This window comes from Anoplolepis gracilipes, chromosome 10, assembly GCF_047496725.1.
Source record: "Anoplolepis gracilipes chromosome 10, ASM4749672v1, whole genome shotgun sequence".
Taxonomy (NCBI): Eukaryota; Metazoa; Arthropoda; class Insecta; order Hymenoptera; family Formicidae; genus Anoplolepis; species Anoplolepis gracilipes.
Genome location: NC_132979.1, coordinates 9244612 through 9268826, shown reverse-complemented (window position 1 = coordinate 9268826; position 24215 = coordinate 9244612). Strand labels below are relative to the sequence as shown.

The window sequence follows — 24215 nt, the reverse complement described above, 5'->3', positions numbered from 1 at the left end:
CTCTCGGGTGTCAACTGCAATTGGCAGCGATTAAACAGTGTCTGCTGTGTCAGTTGGATAACGTGATATGCCGTGTTATCGTGCCAGTTATCGTGCAAACCGTGGAGGATCTATCGCAAATGTATTTATGGCAACGTAAAGAGAGAATATTCGAGTCCGTCCGTCCGTTGTGCTAATCGATGAGGCGCATTTGTATTGCGTCAAGCTTGGAGGTCTTCCATCGAAATTTTGCGACACGTTTACAATGTAGACATCATCTGTCGTGTGCGCGATAACAATATACGTATAAGGGTCACGTATTATTCCGTATATGGTCTTTTCACTGTGACTATAATTTTATTTCTTATTTGCAAGCCGGTGTTTTTGCTCAATTTTGTGTTTTGATTTAACCATAAGTGCATCAGTGTACACACACATACACATACATACACGCGTGCGCACACACACGCACACACACACACACACAGTAATACTTCGACAAATATACGTAGTGACAAAAACAACTATCACCAGCATTGATGATATGTTGCTTATGCGACACGCTTAAGGAAATGTGTCTTGGCGCCAGCCACGAAAGGTAATTTTGTTTCGCCCTTGTATGTATTTGTGTATGTAGTCATCTATTTCATACCTTTACATTTTTAGATTTCCGCGTTTCTTTTTTTTAAACCGATAATGTTGAATAAGATTTATGCTAAACAATAAAGTAACATTGAGGTTTTTTTTAATCAAGAAAAACTGTAAATATCCAGTCCCTTAAATAAATTTAATAACTTTTTAATTCTTTTTTTTATTAAATTGTTTGAAATTAATTTATAATTTTAATTTTTTTACACTATCTATAAGACTATTAAAACACAATATAATTTCATAAAATTGTATATTTTTTCTGTTCATTATAATATATAATCAATTTATATTATTTAAAATATATACATACAGATGTGTGCAATTTTAGGTTTTTTTAATAAACTGTTTGAGAAAGATCTCTGCACTTTTTGAATTTTATATTTTTATTAAGTGTGCTGCGTTGTGCTGTGTTTGTGCCGATTTATGTCACAAACGCGAAGTCAGTAATTAAAATCACATTAAAAAAAATTTTTTAATTCTTACTAGCTGTACACTTTTTCACACTTAAACTCATTTTTTTAACAAATTAGCACAAGGTTGTACGTGGAAAAAATCTTGCTACTTTCGTCCCTTTAGCATAGGGCTGCTATACAGCTGTCTCGGTTTAAAGAACAAGTCCCGGTCGAGCCACTAAATGTCCCGGTCAACCCGCTGAATTATTAAATTATATCTCATTTTAACTTTACATATACCGATTTGTTTCTGAATATTTATTATTAAAAATATCAATGTTACGCCACAAAAATAAAATAATAATAGAAAAAATAGACATTGCTCTATAATATAGAATAATAAAATATATATAGAGTCTATATATTTTGAAAAAAGTAAATATTATAATGTAAAAGTAAATTTTTTGGTTTTTTTTTTATTTTGTTCGTTTACTTATCGATGATTATAAATATTCGAAATGTTAAGAATATATTTTTAAGTTAAAAAAAGTATATTTATGTTCATATTGAGAAAAAAGTAAAGAATATGTTTTTGTTTATATTGAGAAAAAAAAGTAAAGAATAAATTTTTGTTTTTATCTTGATACGATAGTCTATTGACTCCCCTTCCCCTCCCCTGCTCGTCTTCATCCTCGTCCCGGTCACCTTATGGCTCGATATGACAATCCTACTTTAGCAAGAAAAAATTAAACAAAAATAATAATACATAAGTAATTTTATAATATTTATTGAATTTCTATAGCTTATTCTATATTGATAATCATTAGAAAGGACAAACGAAATATAGATAAAAGTAATAGAAAAAGATACTTGAAGATTGATTAAAAATCTGTTCAAAAAGGTACTTAAACTAATATAAATTTTAATGTTTTCAAATTTTCTTTAGTTGTCGAATTGTTTTAGATTAGACTCAATAATTTTCTTTAATAATAAAGCTAGTAACAACTTTTTAAGTTTTTTCTAATATGATTTTAATTACTGACTTCGCGTTTTCGACATAAATCGGCACAAATAGTACAACGCAGCACAATTAATAAAAATAGGAAATTCAAAAAGTGCGAGCTAACTTCACACAGATAAAATATTTCTCAGATTATAAGAAAAAAATTAGAATTGCACACATTTGTATATATGTATATTTTAAGTAATATAAACTGATTGTATTATAATGCACAGAGAAAATACAATTTTATAAAAATATATTGTGTTAATAGCCTTGATAATGTAAAAAAAACTAAAAATATAAATTATATAATGTTGTCAGATCATTGATTTTTGATATGCAATATTTATAATATAAATTAGGAACATAAATTTTTAGGAATATAAAACTGTATATTCCCGTACTTCTAAGTTGTAATAGATGGTCCAATACCACAAATTATGTCAAATTGTACTAACAAAAGTGAAGACAAATAAGAAGCATCAATATTCACATTGATTAAAAATTTGTTTTAAGAGTAAGAGGTGAAAAAATTTTAATATTTAAAATTTTTTTTACTTGTACCGGATTGGGCAAATTGAATAATTTTTCCTAATAACAAAATACGATCAAATTATTAATTTCAATAGAATTTTGAAGAATTAATTTTTTTTTTAATCTGATAATTTAGAATGTGAGTTATAATAATATTATGTGTGTATTTTATTTGTATTATAATGATTCCATGCATTAATGTTATTTATTAATAAGTTATCTTGTTTGTCTACATACAATCATATACATATATTAGATGAAACATTAACTACATAATCGTTATCTTATTACAATTACATGTTCCTATCAAAAATTAATTTACTTATTGTTAGTTTAATAATATAATAAGTAAATAATAAAGAGGCAATAGGAGCGAGGAGATGTGAATATAAAATTATAAGTTTTTTATATATAAATGATATGTCGCAATTGTATTGACATTAAGTACATTAGTAACATTCTATAGAATGACGGAAATTACAATAAAGATTTGAACGTTTCGATTCATGTTTTGAATCCTCTTCAGCATAATATATAAATTAAATAAATGAATTATAAATAAAAACGAAATTAATGATAAAACATCGCATAATAAAGGCGTAAGACATGTGTGAACATAAAATCCGTGATCGTATTCGCATGATTAAAAGGATCACTGCCTCAGAACCGCTGTACATATTTATCGCATGTTAGTTGTATAAATTACATATATATAAAACGATCCAACTTATTCGGCTCTTTTTTTGTACGGCTTGCATAATAATCCCGCGAGGCAATTCTCCGAGGTTTCCAGACGGAGGGAGGTATGCAGTTAGATTGAGGGGTTAAGTCTGTATTAATAAAATGAGTATAATAAATACCTGTTTGTAATAAAGTAATTTACCGTTAGTTTGTGTATAATGGTGGTGACTCAGAAAAAGCTTACAGGATATGCACTCCGTTTGTGTGTTGTTGAATCTATGGTATATATATCGCGACAACTGATGTTTAACGTGTGGTTATGCTGATGGTACAGATGGTAATGAGCTCAAGGGCGAAAAATACATTTAAGATGGAAAGAATTAGATAGGTGACATTAGATCTTAGGCAGTTTGTTTATTATATCATCGTAAATAGCTGGCAAACATTCTATATCTGTTTGTAGATTTATGCTATTTATTTGTCGTTTAATGTATAACATTTCAGATATCAGTCTTTTTGTGTAATAGGGCTCGTCTAGTATTTGTGCATTGTCCCAATCAAAGTCATGATTGTATGTTAGGCGGTGATCACTGATTTGTTGTTATTGGGCTTCATTATGTTGGTCTTGTGTTCTTTTATCCTAGTATTCAGCTTTCTGCCCGTTTGACCAACATAAGAAGCGTCGCAATTTAGACAATTTAGACAATTTATTTAATTTATATATTATGCTGAAGAGGATTCAAAACATGAATCGAAACGTTCAAATCTTTATTGTAATTTCCGTCATTCTATAGAATGTTACTAATGTACTTAATGTCAATACAATTGCGACATATCATCTATATATAAAAAACTTATAATTTTATATTCACATCTCCTCCCTCCTATTGCCTCTTTATTATTTACTTATTTATTAATCGGAGCTCTTTATATAATTTTATTTAATAATATAATTTAACAATAATACATATCAGTCTTATACAAATACAGTCTTATACAAATTTTAGCTAGGAAAAAATTACTACTTTATACATTACAATATATTACATATTGTCATATGCACTATCAAGGAGGATGTCGTACATACCGATAGCACACATTTACACATATCGATCGATGCCTATGGTAACCAGTACGATTGACCAATCAGAAGGTCCTAGTGTTTAACTAGCCAATTAATAATGTAGATTATTGAATTCTTCTCTCCTCTCTATTTTCACTATTAAATATTTTATTGCCATAATTAAATATAACCTGACAAAAAAATAAAATAATTCTAATTTTATGTTAGTTTTGGATTTCATGTAAAGATATATATATATATATATATATATATACATATACAGGGTGTCCTGTAATTGGTGAAAAACCTGCTAATAGCAGATTCTTGAGATCATTTGAAGTAGATTTTTCCTCAGCGAAAATATCAAGAAACGTCATTTTTTGCTAGTTTCCAATTTTTATTATTATATATCTTTATAATTAAGCCGTAAATTAAAATTATATTAGAGTAAACTTTATCTGAAATTAACTGAAAAATGTCGTTTAGTAATTTTTTAACTCCAAAAAATTTAGATTGCGAAAAGCGCCTCTTTCTCAATCGTTTATAACTCGGAAATTATTGATGCTTCGACATTTTTGCTGAGGAAAAATCGGCTTCAAATGATCTCAAGAATCTGCCATTAGCAGGTTTTTCACCAATTACAGGACACCTTGTATACATACACACACATACGCACACGCGCACGCGCACGCACACGCACACGCACACGCACACGCACACGCACACGCACACGCACACGCACACGCACACGCACACGCACACGCACAATATATACAGAGTGTCCCGAAATGACCGATAAATATTTTAATGGCAGATTCTTTAGAACATTTTGAGACGATAAGTTTAATACAAAAATGTCGAGGCTACAATAGTTTTCAAACTGAAAGCGATTATATTTCACGAATGGTAGGGCTGAGATTTCGCGCACTCAGGTACGGCAAAATAACAAGTGATAACATAATAATAATACATAATATTTATACGATAATATCGTGAAAAGAGCGCTATTCATAGGAGCACTTTTATCACTTGTTATTTTGCCGAACCTGAGCGCGCAAAATCTCAGCCCTATTATTCGTGAAATGTAATCGCTTCTAGTTTTAAAGGTATTGTACAAAAAGCCTCGACATTTTTGTATTAAACTTTTCGTCTTAAAATGTTCTAAAGAATCTCTCATTAAAATATTTATCGGTCATTTCGGGACACCCTGTGTATATATATATATATATATATATATATATATATATATGTATACACACTATCCTCCATAAGTTTGGAAACACGCTATATTTTACAGATAAACATCAGTTGTACGGCAGTGATCTATGCAGGTTTTAATATAAATGTATCATACGATATATATATATATATATATATATATATATACATATATATATATATATATACATATATACACACACACGCACGCACGCACGCACGCACGCACGCACGCACGCACGCACGCACGCACGCACGCACGCACGCACGCACGCACGCACGCACGCACGCACGCACGCACGCACGCACGCACGCACGCACGCACGCACGCACGCACGCACGCACGCACGCACGCACGCACGCACGCACGCACGCACGCACGCACGCACGCACGCACGCACGCACGCACGCACGCACGCACGCACGCACGCACGCACGCACGCACGCACGCACGCACGCACGCACGCACGCACGCACGCACGCACGCACGCACGCACGCACGCACGCACGCACGCACGCACGCACGCACGCACGCACGCACGCACGCACGCACGCACGCACGCACGCACGCACGCACGCACGCACGCACGCACGCACGCACGCACGCACGCACGCACGCACGCACGCACGCACGCACGCACGCACGCACGCACGCACGCACGCACGCACGCACGCACGCACGCACGCACGCACGCACGCACGCACGCACGCACGCACGCACGCACGCACGCACGCACGCACGCACGCACGCACACACACACACACAAGGTGTCCCAATTTAATGCTTCCAGTGAAATATCTCGAAAAGTAAGCGTTGCCGGAAAAAAAGTTTCTTACAAAAGTTGTAGGGTTTCAAGAGGACCATAAGATGGTACCATTGGTTTGGCCTTGAATTTTCATTTGAAGGTCATGTGAGGGTCACGTCGATTTTTTTAAATGGAACACCTATATATTATTGCATATTCTTGTAGCTTATCTCGACAGCTTTCCAAAACACTATAATCAAATGTTTTATCGTGAAGTACTTTTCGAGTTATAAGGCTTCAAAGTTGCAATATTTTGACATGAAATACAAGATATCTCGTAAAATATTCATTTTTCGATTATCTTATCCTAATACTTTTATGTACAGACTAATAAGACAAATCAATTGGCGTAATTAAAACACATAATTATGTTAAAGTAAAAATGTGTAACTACTAGTTGCAAATTCAGATTTTTTCTTAAAGATAACTATGTGTTTTAATTACATTAGTTGATTTGTCTCATTATTCTGTGCATAAAAGTATTAGGGTAAGATAATCGAAAAATGAATATTTTACAAGATATCTTGCATTTCATGTCAAAATACTGCAACTTTGAAGCCTTATAACTCAAAAAATACTTTGTCATAAGTGTTTTGGAAAGCTCTCGAGATAAGCTACAAGAATATGCAATAATATATAGGTGTTCCATTTAAAAAAATCGACGTGACCCTCACATGACCTTCAAATGAAAATTCAAGGTCAAACCAATGGTACCATCTTAAGGCCCCCTCGAAACCTTACAACTTTTGTTCGAAACTTTTTTCCGGCAACACTTTTCGAGATATTTCACTAGAGGTATTAAAATGGGATACCCTGTACACACACACACGCACACGCGCACACACACACACGCACACGCACACGCACACGCACACGCACACGCACACGCACACGCACACGCACACGCACACGCACACACACACACGCACTTATCTTTTTTTCTCCTTCGAACCAAACAACTTTTGTCTGAAATACTTTTTTATTTTGGTTTTAGAAGTATTTGCCTTCAGCGATTAAAATAAATTACCCTGTATATCACTTTAAGTATTCTAAGAAAATATTGAGAGAAATCATCACTTTTTACAAGTTTCTATATTTTTCTATTATACCGTCATAGGTGATCACTCCTTTTTTATCTTTTAAATTAAGACTGACAAATATATGCATATTAAACTAAATGAAATTGAACTTAAACTTAGTTCTGTTGTGAGTATAGTGGTTTCTTACAAACGATAAACAATTTTTTAACATGAACATTTTAATATAATGAAAGTTGTAGCATTTCAAAGTAGATATAATAATTTGATTTAATATGATTTGATTTAATAATTTTACAAATTAAACGAATTTTATTATATCAAAATATCCACATTACTATAAAAAAAATTATGCATACTTTTCCGTTTCTTAACATAGTTTTCACAAACAACCATTACAGTCACCTTTCATTTTAGTCATTTAATTTGAGATATGTTGATATTTGTTATGGCCTATCTCTTTTAATTTAAATAATAAAAGAGGATGGCAACTTACGGTGGGATATCCTGTTTTTGTAACTAAATTTCAAATTCTATTGTATTGAAATAAATGCGACCTGAATTTAATTAAAAATATAATTTTGTTTACCTAACCTTTTGACCAAGTTTAATTTATAAAAGCCTCTTTTCTCAATTATTTATAACTTGAAAATACGATGTTGATATATCTCAATATTTTTGTTTAAAAAATTGTCTTTATTAATTGACCAGAGATTTTTCTTAAAAAATATGATAGTTTTGGGATATTAAAATATAGCTAAAATAAAAGGCTTTAAATCATCATTTAATCATGCAAAAAAAATATTTGATGATGAAAAAATTATAAAATCAGTGCAATTATCTCGGATCGAATTGTCACTAGCTGTTTGTACTACAGACTTCTATATATTATTTTTTAGACTAGCTAACTTTTTAAGTTTATATAAAATACTCGAAAAAATATGTAGGTACTGAAAAAAACTTATTTTGCATATGGTCTTAGAAGTGTCCCACCACACATGTACGTACTTTGTTATATGCAGATACGAAATAGATTACCTTTATATACTTTTCATACATAAGAAGTAAAGGCGCCTTATACATAAAAAGTTAGCAGTCTAGTAATATATGTCAGTCTGTGGTTTATACGTTTTGCAGATAGTAACATATTCGCGTTCACCCTTTTACCGACTTTGTCGTGTGAAAGGCACTTTCTATCTGTGACTCGACATGTCAATCAATGTTTAGTGTGTACCGTCGAGGACCATGCACAGTATCATAGTTGCTCAATCTAAAGATCAAAATATTGCACCTGATTTTAAGAATATGAGGATTGGAAAATTATTTTATAAAAATAATTGTGTTATTAATTTTAAAAAATAATTTGTTTGTTACCATTATTTAAAGAGTCGTTATAATATCTGTTATTTTTATACCACTATTACAAGGCTAAATTACTTATAAATTACATTTAAAATTTATTTCTTATATAATTTTATATATATATATATATATATATATATAGAGAGAGAGAGAGAGAGAGAGAGAGAGAGAGAGAGAGAGAGCATAATTCATTTTAATCGCCTCAGGCTCTCTAAACTGTTCTCTCTAATCTAAAATCTAAAAAATCTAAAAAAACTCTAAACTAATCTCTAAAACTGAAACTCGTACATAAAAAATGTTTCAGAACAAAAGTTATTTGGCTCGAAAATGATGTGAAAAAACAGTTGTTTTTAAGAAAAATTATGAAAGCAGTTCTATGTTTTTTCTCAAAAATAACTATGTATTTTCTTTTGATTCAGTTGATTCTTTTCATTATTTTATGCGTAGAACTATTGAAGCAAGATAATAGAAAAATTTATATTTTACGAAATCTTTCATAATGTATGCAAAATTATATAAAATTAAGTATAAAATATCTGGTAAAATATTTAATTTTTGACCATTACACCTTTATAACTTTTTACGCAGAATATTTATAAGGACTTTATATAAAAGGGATTTATATAAAAAAAATTAAAATGGTTGCATAAAAAACTAGGTTGACCTTCATATAATCTTGGCATGTATAACCAAAGTTAAACTAATATACCTAATATCTTTTTCCCCCCTTCGAGACAAACAACTTGTGTCTGAAATACTTTTTTATACGACTTTCAGTTTTAGAAATATTTGCCTGAGGCAATTAATATGTATTACCCTTATATACAGGGTGTTTGATAACAGCTGAGACAAAATTTAAGTAGTGATTCTACATGATAAAATAAGACGAAAATAAAGTAATAAAGAATAATAAAATATAGAGGTTTCGTTTTTTACTTATAAGTATTTGAAAATTTATATAAAAGGTACCCAAAGTATGGCAGTTTGCTGTATATTTTTGCGTCACATTGTATTTTGAGGGTGATTCAATCGATGTAGCCTACGCATGCCAAGAAATTGGCAAATTACCATGCTTCAGGTACTTTTACACGGACTTTCAAATATTTATAACTATAATATTTATAACTATAATACGAGGGGTTGGTCACTAAGGTAATTTTTGTACAAGGGCTAGGTAATTTAACGGCAATCCCAACAAAATTTTGGGTAATCCAAGGTTATTTTTGGTAAATCTAAATAATCTTTAGCGTTAAAATAATTTAAAGTAAAATTTCTTTTTCAAAATTTATTTTTAATTTGAGATACTATTAGGTAATCTTAAGTAATCCGAGGTATAATTTAAGGGTAATCCGTATCAAAGGGTAATTTTTGTACATTATAACTGTTAGTGACCAACCCCTCGCCATAATATTTATAACTACCGTAATTTTGTTACACTTGACATTTTCGTCTTATTTATTTATCATGCAGAATCAGTCTTTAAATTTTGTTTTATTGTTATAGCTGTTATCAAACATCCTGCATATAACAAATATATAATATATATTATATATTATATATGTATAACAAAAGAGCAATATAATTTTGATAATATTGATATAATGTGCAACAATTTTTAATCTTATTAATATCTTAATTGGAAACTTTTTTTCAAATATATTGCAAAGAATTTTTTAAGATCAAAACTTACGATTGTAAACATCCAAAAAGTAGTTATACAAAGAAGTTTCCATATATATTTTATAGCTTAAATTAATTTTTTTATAACAATAATATCAGAAAAATATACATAATTGGGAATATTTATTTTACCATGCTTTCAGTATTTTCATTATTATATGTAATATTATATCTAATATGCATTATTAGAGATAATATTATAACTAATAATGTATAATACGACGTATATTGTATATATGCGATATTTGTATATATTTATTTTGTCGAATATTTAGTTGGCATGTCACTTGTAGTTTTTTTTATTATTAATGGTTCTTAAGTTTTCAAATTTTGAGATATATGTATATTTATATATGATTAAATACTTATAAATAAAACTAGAATAATAGTACAAAGTAAGGTTCTGTATAAAAATAAAATACACGAGAAGAAGCAAATAAGGATCACGCGCAAGGATTTGTACCGCAAATAAATCTTTAAATAGTAGTATTAAAAAACATTTAATATGTTTAATGTGTTTATTAATGTTTTGGTTCATTTTTAGGTCAGTAAAGATATAAAATAAATGTGTGTAATCTTCTCCTCTCAATTCTTAAAAATAAGGGTGACAGAAGTTGTAATTCAGATATCTTCCAGAAAACATAGGCTTATGAAACTATAGCTCAGTAAAATGGCTCAATATTTCACAATTTAGAGGAAAAAATTCAACAAATGCTGCAATTTCGTGGAGAGGTGTGTTTTTGGGTGCTTTTTGACATATCAAAAGTCCCCATGCATGGAAGCTACGGAAAACTCACAGTGATGACAAAAAGGTCCAAAAAACCAGTTTTTCGTAAATAACTCGAAAAGTATCAAGTTTACGAGCAAAAACATGTTAAAATTGTAGCTAATAAAATTCCGCACAATTTGGTGTTTTATAGAACTCCGTACGACCAATAGAAGCTGAGATAGAATTTTTTTAAATATGGGACATTTTGCGACACGACGAAAACGCGCCCGCACGTCGTGCATTTTTCGTTAATATCTCAAAAATGGCCATTCGGATTGCAAAATCGTTCAGATGAAAGTTGTACAGCATTAAATTGCGAATAAATTGCTTTTTTTCATTCCTGTGTGACCGATATTTTCGGAGATATGAATTTAAAAAAATTTTTTGAGTGCGCGGTTAGTGGCAGTTACAAATGTTTCCGCTGTAAAAATTTGTAATAATGGAAAATAGATTCTTACCACTTTTAAACTAATATTAACAGATAGTTAAATATAAAGACAGATAACTGTGCTAATCATTCAACGGTTCGTCATACTCTTCGACTAGACTACCTGTGAACGCATACTACCGCAAGCGAGCCGTTGCAGCTGCGCCAACGGACCTTTTCTTATTTGTGCCTTGCTCGTACTATTCGTCCTAAAAATATGTTATAGTATTAAACGGCTCATAATTATTCCTGTAATGATTTATGACACTTAAATAGATCTGAAATAAATTTTTTCTGTACTTTTTCCGACTGTAAAAATGACCCAAAATTTTGTTTTCATAAATCTACAAAATTATAAGTATTTTCGGTAAATATTCACATAAGGTCACCCCTTTCAGAAGTCAATGACCTTGACATATGTTGTCAAGGTCATCACCCTGAGTAACGCTTAAAAGGTTTTAGTCGTCGCTCGTTGTTTACTAAAAAGTTACAAAAATTTTTTAAAATTGACGTTTTTTGCAATTATTTTATCAAATATTGAAAATTTAAAAAAATGTTTCAAATCAAAGTTGTAGGTCTCTTCAAAATACACATTTTATATCCTATCCATTTTTATTATAGTGATAGTTTTCGAGAAAAAGAACGATAAAGACTCTAAACCTTATACAATAATAATTATAACATAATATATAATATAGTCTCACTGTATCCGGGCGTACACTTTCCTACCCACACAACAAATGGGTTGGGTTAGGTTATTTTTTCAGGAAGTGGCCCCCCGCAGGGGGGCGGAACCCACTGTATCTGCGCATACACTTTCTATACATATACTTTTCTAACCACACAACAAATAGGTTGGGTTAGGTTATTTTTTTTGAAAGTGAAGCCCCCCGCAGGGGGGTGGAACCCACTGTGCCCGCGCGTAGACTTTCTATGCGTGAAAAGTGTATGCGTGGATATGCATACACTTTTAATATATATTTTACTAATATTTTACTATAAAAATATTTAATATATATTTTAATTATAGCGCAAATCTTTGCGCGTGACTCTTATTTGCCTGTTCTATTAGTGTATTTCTATTTGTGTACTTTGTTTTTATAATTAAAATTTTACACACACACACACACATACACTCTCTCTGTTTTGTTTTGTGCGCGCGCGCACGTGTGTGTTTACGTACAGAGATCTTACAATTTGTCGCTTTTGTGGAATTTTTGACTTTGAAAACACACAATTTTTGAGTCAAAATAAAAAAAGGAAAAGTCGATAACTTTTGCGTTATTTTTATTTATTTATAGCATCTTTACATGTGTGTTAAAAAAATTTGACAATTATACTATTTGATGGAGCAAAGTTTCAGCTTTAAGAATTTTTTTTTGCTCATTGTGATATGATAATTTTTAACGGAGTTAGGACCGATAAAAGTTAAAATACTCATTTTTTATTTAATCGACGGTAACTCAGTAAAAAAAATTGTAGACAAATTAAAAAAAAATGATTTTGTAAGGAAAACTTTAGGCTTTCACATCACAAACTTTAAAATTTTTGTAGATTTTTTTAGACATGCGACAGGTTCACAAAGTGACAAAACAATTTTGCATTTTGTCCAGCTCGTAGTTTTCTAAATATAAAAATTACCAAACTCACAGAAACATAAAAATGATAGTGAGTTTTTAAAAGTGGAAATTTCAAGCTTTAAAACTCTTTTATTAAATTTAAATTTCTTTAATTTTTAGCGAAGTTACAGCTAGTTGAATTTTGTCTATTTTTTATGAAAGTGTTCTTCTAATTATTATGAACAGTGCATATATGTATAATATATATGTGCATATATATATACATATACTATATACTATATACATATACATATACATATACATATATACTATATACTATATATGTATATAAAATTTTAATTATAAAAATTATATACATCTATATTTTTATTTATTTATTTATTTTGGAACGGTTATAACTTTTTTAAGCATTTTTTAATATAATTTTATTTGAACTTTTTCATCTATTCTTATTAATACAATATATAAATTTGATTATTTGATTCTGACCTTTACAGACATCATGTATGTATATAAAATAAATTATAATTAATTACACAGTATCAACTGTATTTAAATTCATCCCTTTTACTGTTATAATATTAAAGTTATTGAAAAATACTACAATTATTTTTATTTATTTTATATGTTTAAATTGTGTTCAAATGTAAGTATCTGTATTAGCATCATGTAAATATCATCAGCATAGACATTGTAAATATTTTCTTGCATGTGTTTTTCTTTTATTCTGCTGCATCTCTTTTATTATGTTAGATATTATTTTTAAAATAATATCTAACATAATAATAACATACATAAATCTCTATACGCATATTTACAAAGATTATTAATAATTTATATAAATATTAAGAAATACATATAAAGCATTGTGATAGTATGCAAAAAGATTGTTGCTGACTTTTAAAAGCATGCACATATGTTGACTTTTAAAAACATGTAAATTTGTTATATACATTTCCGTATATTATTATTTCGAGAAATAAGAATACATTAAACATTTTGCTAATTGCATAGCAGAAGAATTTCAATGAATAATTTATTCATGAATTGATCGAATAATTGATATAAAACGATTTTATTAATCGTTTCAAAATCATTTAATGTTTTATTTCACAAATATAATAAGTGACTATTTTTTTGCACGTGACTTTATAATTCACGGCCTTAATAAACACTATTTAGTTGCAAAATACTTATTTTTTTCATTTTAAGTATAGTTATAGTTATTTCTCGAGTTATTTCTTGTGCTAAAAAGATACAGGGTGATTTTATTATAAAAGGGTTGCAGTGCATTAATTGAAATGCAGGTATTTTCCGAGCTCCTAAATAGATGAATAATATTTATTCGCAAAATAATTAATTTTCTTCATTTTTCGTATAAGTTTCTCTTGTGTCGGGGAGATATGAAGTGATTTTATCGTAAAGGAATTGAACTAAAAAATCAGAACTATATTAGTTTAAAAGCTCATAAATAGCTCTTAATTCTACCGCAATGATTTGATATTTTTAAGTGGTGGAAAGGCTCAGTCGATGTCGACTCAGCCCCCCCCCCTCCCCCCACAAAAAATATTAAATTCCTTCCATGTGTGACGAGCACAACATTTTTAATTATCGGAATATGAAAGCTCATAAATAGCTCATAATTGTACACTATTAGTTTTTTATTTTTGCAAGGTGGGGAGAGGACTAGCTTGACAGGGGTCATAGTTAATACACATACTTTATTTCTTGAATTTTTATTTATTTTAGTTATATTTTACAACCATTGGTTTGACAATGATTATACCAAAAATTCAGCATCTAATAAAGTTTAAATATTTTCAGTTGAAAAAGAGAACGCAATTTATTGATTATCTCGGTAAATATAGAAATTGTACATTATTATGAGTGTGTAATAAAATTTCTGATAATAATAGAGCAATAAACTAGAGACTAAATTAAAGAATTAATAGACTAGAGAAAAGTATTATATAATGTAATCATATTTTTATCTTTTAAAGATGTATTATTTTTTTAAGTTGACTCTCGTAAAGAATGTGTAAAAGTACAAACACGAAATATTGTTATCAAGTAAAAATTAATAATAACTGTATACATACAGGGTATTTGTTCATAGATGTTGGAGTAAATATCTCGCGATATCTCGCAACTGGTTAAAGTAACAAGAGAGTTTAATAAGACAAATTTGCACGGTTTGAGTCTGCTACAAAATGCGTGTAAATTTTTTTAATCGTGACCTTTTTGAATTATGAATCATCATCGTTTCTCTGAATGGTTACACATATTTTCTTTTACATATTTACATAGTAGGAGTCATTTGCAATTAAAATCAGATTTAGTAAAAATTACTATTATTGTTTACGAGATAATCGGCATCTTAAATGTTAAAAAAATAAATTGGATTGTATTTTTTAATTTGGTCTGGAATGTCAAAGAGGTTAAAAAAGTACACAAACAATGTTTTTTATGAAACATTTATTAACATATAATTGTTCGACCATCATGTTCGATACAGCATCCAAACTGTAAACGATAATAGCAATTTTTTACTAAATATGATTTTTAATGCAAATGACTCCTATTATATAAATATAATAAAAGAAAATATGCATGTGTATTTAAAAAAACGATGGTGATATTTATAACTCGAAAAGGTCACGAAGGAAAAAAAAATTACATGCACTTTATAGCAGACTCAAAACCGTGCAAATTTGTCTTATTAAACTTTGTTGTAACTTCAATTACGAGATATTTACCTCGACATCTGTGCACAGACATCCTGTATATATTTTTTTCAGTTTTTATATTTATTACTTCAAAATTGTCTTAGTAATTGTAAATAATATAAAATTTATAAGAGAAAACAATTTTAAACTTTAGAAATCTAATATAATTTAAATTTGATTGCAGGTTTAGAAAGTGCTTCAACGGTTAGAAATATTTCAAAATTCTTCCAATCATGCCGATGGAATTTTTAGACCGATTACCGGTTCCAAACCTCCGGTTATACACCACTATAAGTTTCGCCATATTATCCTGCTCTATATATTATGCAAGTCAAATAATCAAGGATCCAGCTTGGAGAACGAATCACACGCACATCGATGCTATAACCAGAGACGAAGCCCATCCGAGAAGTCTTGGCATGCATTTCAAAGAACTTCTAGAATGTATGGTGGATGAACCTGTCTGTATCTGGGTATGCTTATTCGAAATTACTGAATTCGAAAACATATGTATTGAAATGTCAAAGATTTTGATATTGCGCACATTAAATCTTCCACGTGCTTCCGTTTGAATTTTTCATATTTTTCTAAAATTTTATGATAACCATTAGTTTTTAACCCTTTGAGTCACAGCGAGTCACCCAGAGACCCACCTTTTTTTCGTAGTTTTTTATTGTTTTAACTACTTTTTTATCAACAAATACCGGATTTTTTGTTTCTACAGAGTTTCTAGAACATCAATAAGTGTAAAAAAAAAATATGAACAGTCATTAATTGTTAATTGCAAAAATACCATATATAAACAAACAGTCAAAATTAGTACTTTTTTGTGAAAAAATGCATTTTCTACTAATCTATTATGACAATAAGTACGGTAATTTTTTTATAATCTTAGTACACTCTAAAGTATTTTTCAGAATTTTTTTAGAATTTTCCACCGTGTTGTTTTTGTTAAATCCTCCTTTTTTTGATAAAAAATATATAAAAAACAATATTTTCTGTCCTAAATTGAAAGTAACAGTTGTATTCTTTTTTAAATTTTTTCTCTGAAGGTTTTTTTAGATCGCAGAATCTGAATCTAAAGGAAAAAAAATTTAATTTCCAAAATTTAATATATCCAATATGACGGATGTAAAATTTCGTCTGCCATATTGGATCCGTCATCTTGAATTTTGAAAATCTGACAACGGATTCGTAATCAGCGACGAATATATATATATAAATAATAATAATAAAAAAAGGATAATAATTAAGTATAATATATTTCTAAATTCTATCAATATCTGAAATATATATACTTCTAAATTTTATCAACACATACACACACACACACACATACATTATGTATATATGTAGAATATACGGGGTGAAGAAAAAGTATGGAAACCCTGAAAAATCTCAAAAAATTAAGTTTTACAGAAAAAAAATTTAAAGTAAGGTCGAGGAAAGATCCGGTTAACCAAGGCAAGATCATTTTTTATTTATTTTATATTTTATATTACAAGTATCATGACAAACTTTAAAATATCTCAGGAAATTTTTAACTAAAAGAAGTTTTATATATTTTTGGAAAGTTATCGAGATAGGATACAAGAATATGCAATTAAAAATAAATTCCATTTAAGAAATTGAAGGTGATCTTTACGTGACCTTCAAGCGAATATTCAACATCAAATCAATGACACGATCTTATGTCCCTTTTGAAACCATACAACTTTTGTCTGAAACATTTTTCGGTAAAACTTCTGTAAAACCTGTATACTCTAGAAAAAAATTTTATAGTACGGTTATTTATATCACTTAAAAATCTTTCCTAAAAATTGTGAGATCTTGTAGTATCTCCAGTATATCTCCAGATTTTACTTGTAATAGTAAAATGACGAAGCGTTAACTATATCGTGAAAATGCAGAAAATTATGACGATTACTCAAACGAAGGTTTATGTAACGAGAAATCTAATAATAGTTTTACATGATGTAAAGATTCGATCGCGTGCGGTCTAAATCAAATGAATACGTCTACTGATTTCTATTTGAAAAAAAAATCAATATTTCCCGGTTGTTACGACAATTTAAATACTTTACTTTTCTCTTTCTATATCATATGGATATGGCATTACGTGTTCTTGTTACAGGTGCAAAATTATGCAACTATCGCGATTATGTCTAGCTATTGTATTTGGAACGAACAGATATCCTAATTGAGTTATGCGTTATAATATATTTACGCTAGGAAACTTATAACACAAAACTCGTGTTCCGCGTCCGCATTCGTGTTCTATAAATGTAATAATTCGCCTTTATGTGTTACGCGCGACATAATAGAAGAAAAAGTAAATAATAGACTTTAAGATTGAAGGATCTCGCGTTATTACATTTATTATTTGATTGTGAAAATATAATTTAGTAATTAGGTGAATTTAGTAATTATTTGAATGAACATAAGTATCTGAGAATTATCCTATTTATTGTAAAATCTTGTGTTTAATAATATTAATCATTTTATTGTGTGAAATTATTTGCGCGAAAAGAGAAAGTAGGCAGTCAGCACATTATACAACATTATATAACAATATGTAATTTTTCAATATTTTTTAATTTGTAATATATGTTAAAAAAGCTAAATATATATTTTATAAATTTAAAAAAAGTATTTTATATTATCAGCAAGATAAAATTGAAGAAGTATTTATATATATTTAAAAAAGTCTATATTTTTCAACATGATAATATTAAAAACATGTGTATGTTTTTAAAATTTTATTTAGTTTAATATTAAATGAGAATAACAAAATAATAATTGATATAATTTTATCAAATTCTTTTTTTATCTTACAATGTCTCTCGATCTTGTATATCAAAATATTCTAACAATTTGCCCCTCGCATATTTCGAAACATTTGGCAGACATTGAAATAGTAAACATTTGAACCTAAAATTAGATGGCCTTTTTGCTAGTTGGCAACGATTAAATAATATAGTTATTTCGACTATTTATCTCATCTGTGTGTAACATATACTATGTCAAAAAATATCTGCGAATTAAAATTCTAAATGCATAATTTATTTTTTTTTATTACTCAAAGAGCATAAATACAATATTTATATATACGAAATACGAAATATTTATAATATAATATAATAATAATTATTTGAATATATGTTATAACGAATCATAAAGATTTATTATAACTATCACAATAAATATTTAAGAAATATTTACAAAATATTACTACAAAACATTAATTTTTTTTATTTATAAATATATTTGTAAATTTATAAATATTTTATCTATATTTTAATAATATGCTGAATACAGTTTTTATAATTTTTTAATCTTAATGTATGTATAAAATATGTATAAATATTTATAAAATATTTACATCATATTTTTAAAAAATAAATAGTAATAATATGAATATTTATTAGAAATATTGTGTGGGTATGCATAAAAATTAAAGTTGATTATCAATGCTAAAAAAACAAAGATTCATATTACAATTAATATTTATTCTATAATTCTATTAATTGTAATATGAACCTTTGTTTTTTTAGCATTGATAATCAACTTTAATTTTTATGCATACCCACACAATATTTCTAATAAATATTCATATTATTACTATTTATTTTTAAAAAATATGATGTAAATATTTTATAAATATTTATACATATTTTATATATACATTAAGATTAAAAAATCATAAAAACTGTATTCAGCATATTATTAAAATATAGATAAAATATTTTTATCAAAAAATTTTTAATATTTTTGAATCATCTTGAAGAATATATATATATATATATATATATATATAAGAACGATTTTTTAAGAAAATTATAATCTACTTTATGTTTTTTTTTATTTTGTAAATATTTCTAATAAATGATATATTTTCATGTTTATATTATATATTTTATAATTTTTTTTTTATCCATAGACTTTGATCAACATGGCTTATTGTGTGTTGATTCTTCTTGGCAAATCTATTCAGAAGCTAGTGTTTGGTGAACTACGTGTCTCGGAAAGGCAACATCTAAAGGACAAATTTTGGAATTTCGTCTTTTACAAATTTATTTTTGTTTTTGGCGTTTTGAACGTACAATACATGGACGAAGTCGTACTTTGGTGGGCATGGTTTACGGCGCTTGGCTTCCTGAGTCTTCTTAGTCAACTCTGCAAGGACCGATTTGAATACGTAAGTATAATAATAAAAATTAAATTGTGCAATAGAGATTAAAATATAAAAATTAAATAAAAATAAATTTACTTATAAAATGTTTTGTCAAAAATATTTAGGAATTAACAGTTGATAAACTGCTATCATATGTTTCAAGAAATAACGTTCAATTTCTTATTTGTGTATTTCAGCTATCCTTTTCACCCACCACACCAGGATGGAGTCATGCACGACTTTTGGGATTGTTGGCAGCAATTCTTGCACTAGCTTCCTTCATGCTTTTATTGTGCACTGCTGCAGCCTTTTTCTTCATATCTTTCAATACTTTTGCTTTTATGTCGGCTGAGGTAAGTTACTATAATGCATTAATCATTTCTTGTTAATCATCAAAATATTATTTAATTTTCAATTTTATTTATTTATACTAATCTAAAAAATATTAGATTAAATAAATAAAATAAGTTAAAATATAATATTTAGAAATGATTAAACTTAGAATTACATATTGATAGAAATATAAAAAATGTTAAATGCAAATTATATCAGCAATTGTTTTAATTGTTTGCGATTTAAGAATCTTTCACATGTATTTTAAAATAAGTTTAAGAGAGAAACGCAAAATTTATTACATAAAGACATAACTTAATATTTGATTTTAATCTTATCTTGTTATGTATAATAATAATTATTTATTCTGACCTTTGACAGTGCATCCTGCTTGGAGTACGTACTATTCATGTGATGTTACGTTATGTGATTCATTTATACGATACACGTGGTGCTGGCACTTCAGCGCAACGCTCTTGGGATAAACGTGGTCCTTTGACCTACTATACAGATTTGACTTCGGAATTGATTGTATTGGCAGTCGACTTTCTTCATCACAGTCACATGCTTTTGTGGAGTAACATCTTTCTGAGTATGGCATCGCTAGTGATTTGCATGCAACTTAGATATCTATTTTATGAGATACAACGGAGAATCACTAAGCACAGGAATTATTTAGCTGTTCTAAATCATATGGAGCAAAAGTATGTAATACATTTATATTAAAGTTATACTATATATTTATATATTTTATATATTTATAAATATATATTTTATTTTAAATATATTTATATTATAATATTAGTGTGATTATATTATTGTTAACTTTATCACAGCATTGATAGAACTATTTAAAGTAAAACTCAAACATTACATAAAACTTACTTAAACATTAAAATTTCCTGAAATAAGAAAAAATATAATTTTCTTTAAAGTAATTTATAATTTTATATGTTAAAATAATTTCTTCATTTTTAGTTATCCAATGGCTTCGCAAGATGAATTAGCCGAGAATTCTGATAATTGCGCGATATGTTGGGAAAAGATGGAAAGCGCTCGTAAGTTACCCTGCGCACACTTGTTTCACAACTCGTGTTTACAATCCTGGTTAGAACAGGATACATCATGTCCCACTTGTCGATTGGCCTTGAGTATGCAGGCAAATCACAGGGAGAATACTCCGGAAATACCACCTGAACCGCAGACACCTACGAGAAGAAACGGAAATCATTTCTTTCTTTTCCTCGACGGCTCAAGATATGTATCTTGGTTGCCCAGTTTTTCCGTTGAAGTCTCACACAACAGACTACGTGGTAACATCTCGACATTGGCACATACTAATTCCCAGATGGATGCTATGGCAAGACAGGTACTTTTTTCATAAAACTTAAGTTTTGAGTTATATAAAACTTATATGAATTTTTAAAAAATTTTATTTTATATATATTTATATATAAAATAGTATTTATACATATTATTATTATTTATATACATAATTTATTTATAATTTATTTATATATATATTATTCATATATTTTACAAAAAAATTTTATAGTCTTATAAAAAATTGTTTATTATTCTAATTCGTAAAAAAGAATATAATATATAAGCTATATTAGAGTAAGCTATACAGGGTGTTAAACTGAGTAGAAAAGTCCTCTACCATTTTTCGATTTTCGAAATAATTATTGAGAAATTAATTAACAAATATTGACAAATCTGGGCGAATACAAGTGCGCGGCGAGAAGGCCTATCCTAATCCTACGCGGTTAGGTTACTAGGCGCTCATTGAATGATAGAAGGAGCGGTTTACGACTGGAAATGGATGCGTATGAGTAGCGCGCCTAGTAACCGCGTAGCGGTGGGACGTGGGACGGCCTTCTCGCCGCGCGCGCTTTACTCGCGCGGATTCGCCGATCTTTTTTAATTAATTTCTCGATAATTATTTCGAAAATCGAAAAATGGTAGAGGACTTTTCTACTCAGTTTGACCTGCTCTACCTGTATATGAGCGGTGAGGCGGTTATTACCGGACATTCTGTATAACAGAAATAATAAAAAAGAAAAAACATTCATTGTTAGGTTCAGCAACTTTTCCCTCATTATCCTCGCAATGTGATCCTGGAAGATCTTAGAATGACCCGATCAATTGAATGGACAGTTGAAAATATACTCGATGGAGTATTAACTATACCACATCATTTAATCGAAGAACCACAAGCAGAATCCGTCCTACAGACGCAAACAAGCGTGACGAATATTATGCCCAGTTCTTCGATCCAAAATTCATCAGATCCTAGATTCGATATTCCATTTGCTGATAGGTAATGGAGATAAAAAATTCAGTGCATGAAAAATATTGTATATCCTATTCATCTCTATTTATTTATTTATTTAATGGCTTTTGTTAGAAATTTAAAAAAATATTAATCTTTTCTCGAGATATTAAATTGATATAGTTTGACAAATATAATATAAATTATATTCATTTGAAATGCATATATTGGAGATCAGGAACTTTAAGTAAGAAGTCAAGAAAGTCTAGAAAGAGATACAAAATTTTTTATGCTAATAATCTAGTTATCATTTCTTTTGGTAGAATTAATATTTATATATTCTGTTATTACTCTTGTAGTGGAGAAGAACCTTCGAATCTTGGTGGACGTTTCTCGAAATCATCTGCTGAGAGAGAACTTATTCTTCAACGGCGAAAAGAGCATATGCGATTAACAGCACGTAGAAGATATCTAGAGAAGCATCGGAAATCCGAAACTGAATCGATAAATTCATAGATAACTGAATACTGAAGATATAATCTTAGATATAATAAGCAGCCGTAAGATCTATTTATATTATTTTGAGTTCACAGAGAGTTTCTCATAGGTGATGTGAAATTGGAAGGCTGCATATTTTTTTTTCGAATATTCGAGACAAGATTGTAGACAACATATATACTCTTTGCTGATGACTGATCATTTAATACAGTAAGGGTATATCGAAAAATTTTTGCGTTCTTTAAAATTTCGAAAAAAAACAGCAAATTAAAAGTATAGACAGTCAAGAGATTAGGCATGACAATTTTGCTAAGAATATCGAGAGGTTGTGAATGATATACTCATGAATGATTATTAACGAGCATTGTGCTAACCACTCAATGCCATTGAATCTACGATGAGTCGAATAAATTATATTAGAAGACGAAGGATTAAGATTTTTACGCATACGCAATCTTACTTAAACATCACACCATTGGTGAAACTTACTAATGCCTACAGTGATGTAAAATTGTGTGTATGTATATATATATATATATACCGGGTGGACCATTTTAATCCATCCATCCGAATATCTCGAAAACCAAGCCCGGGAGAGAAAAATGTTTCAGACAAAAGTTGTATGGTTTCGAGAGGGCCATAAGATGGTACCATTGGTTTGATCTTGAAAAGTCATTTGAAGGTCACATGAAGGTCACTTCAAGTTTTTTAAATGGAACACCCTATATTATTGCATATTCTTGTAGCTCATCTCGAGAGCTTTCCAAAACACTTATGACAAAGTATTTTTCATTAAGTATTTTTTGAGTTATAAGGCTTCAAAGTTGCAGTATTTTGACATAAAATACAAGATATCTCATAAAATAATCATTTTTTTATTATCTTACTCTAATACTTTTATGCACAGAATAACGAGACGAATCAATTGGCATAATTAAAACACATAATTATGTTAAAGTAAAAATCTGAATTTGCAACTAACAGTTACACAATTTTACTTTAACATAATTATGTGTTTTCTTTACAC

General features: G+C 29.0%; 1 protein-coding gene across 2 annotated transcripts; it reads left to right on the top strand.

Moving 5' to 3' along the window:
• Positions 1 to 23779, top strand: LOC140669992 (E3 ubiquitin-protein ligase AMFR). Of its 2 annotated transcripts, none has more exons than XM_072900284.1 (8): positions 1 to 577; positions 16093 to 16381; positions 19849 to 20106; positions 20280 to 20435; positions 20797 to 21119; positions 21394 to 21784; positions 22497 to 22738; positions 23050 to 23779. In XM_072900284.1, exons 2-8 carry the CDS (start codon positions 16142 to 16144, stop codon positions 23204 to 23206), a joined length of 1767 nt encoding a protein of 588 aa, XP_072756385.1. In that variant the 5' UTR covers positions 1 to 577; positions 16093 to 16141; the 3' UTR covers positions 23207 to 23779. The 2 variants fall into 2 exon arrangements, with proteins under 2 accessions (XP_072756385.1, XP_072756386.1); XM_072900285.1 differs by lacking the exon at positions 1 to 577 and adding an exon at positions 14446 to 15040.
• Positions 23780 to 24215: the final 436 nt, after the last annotated feature.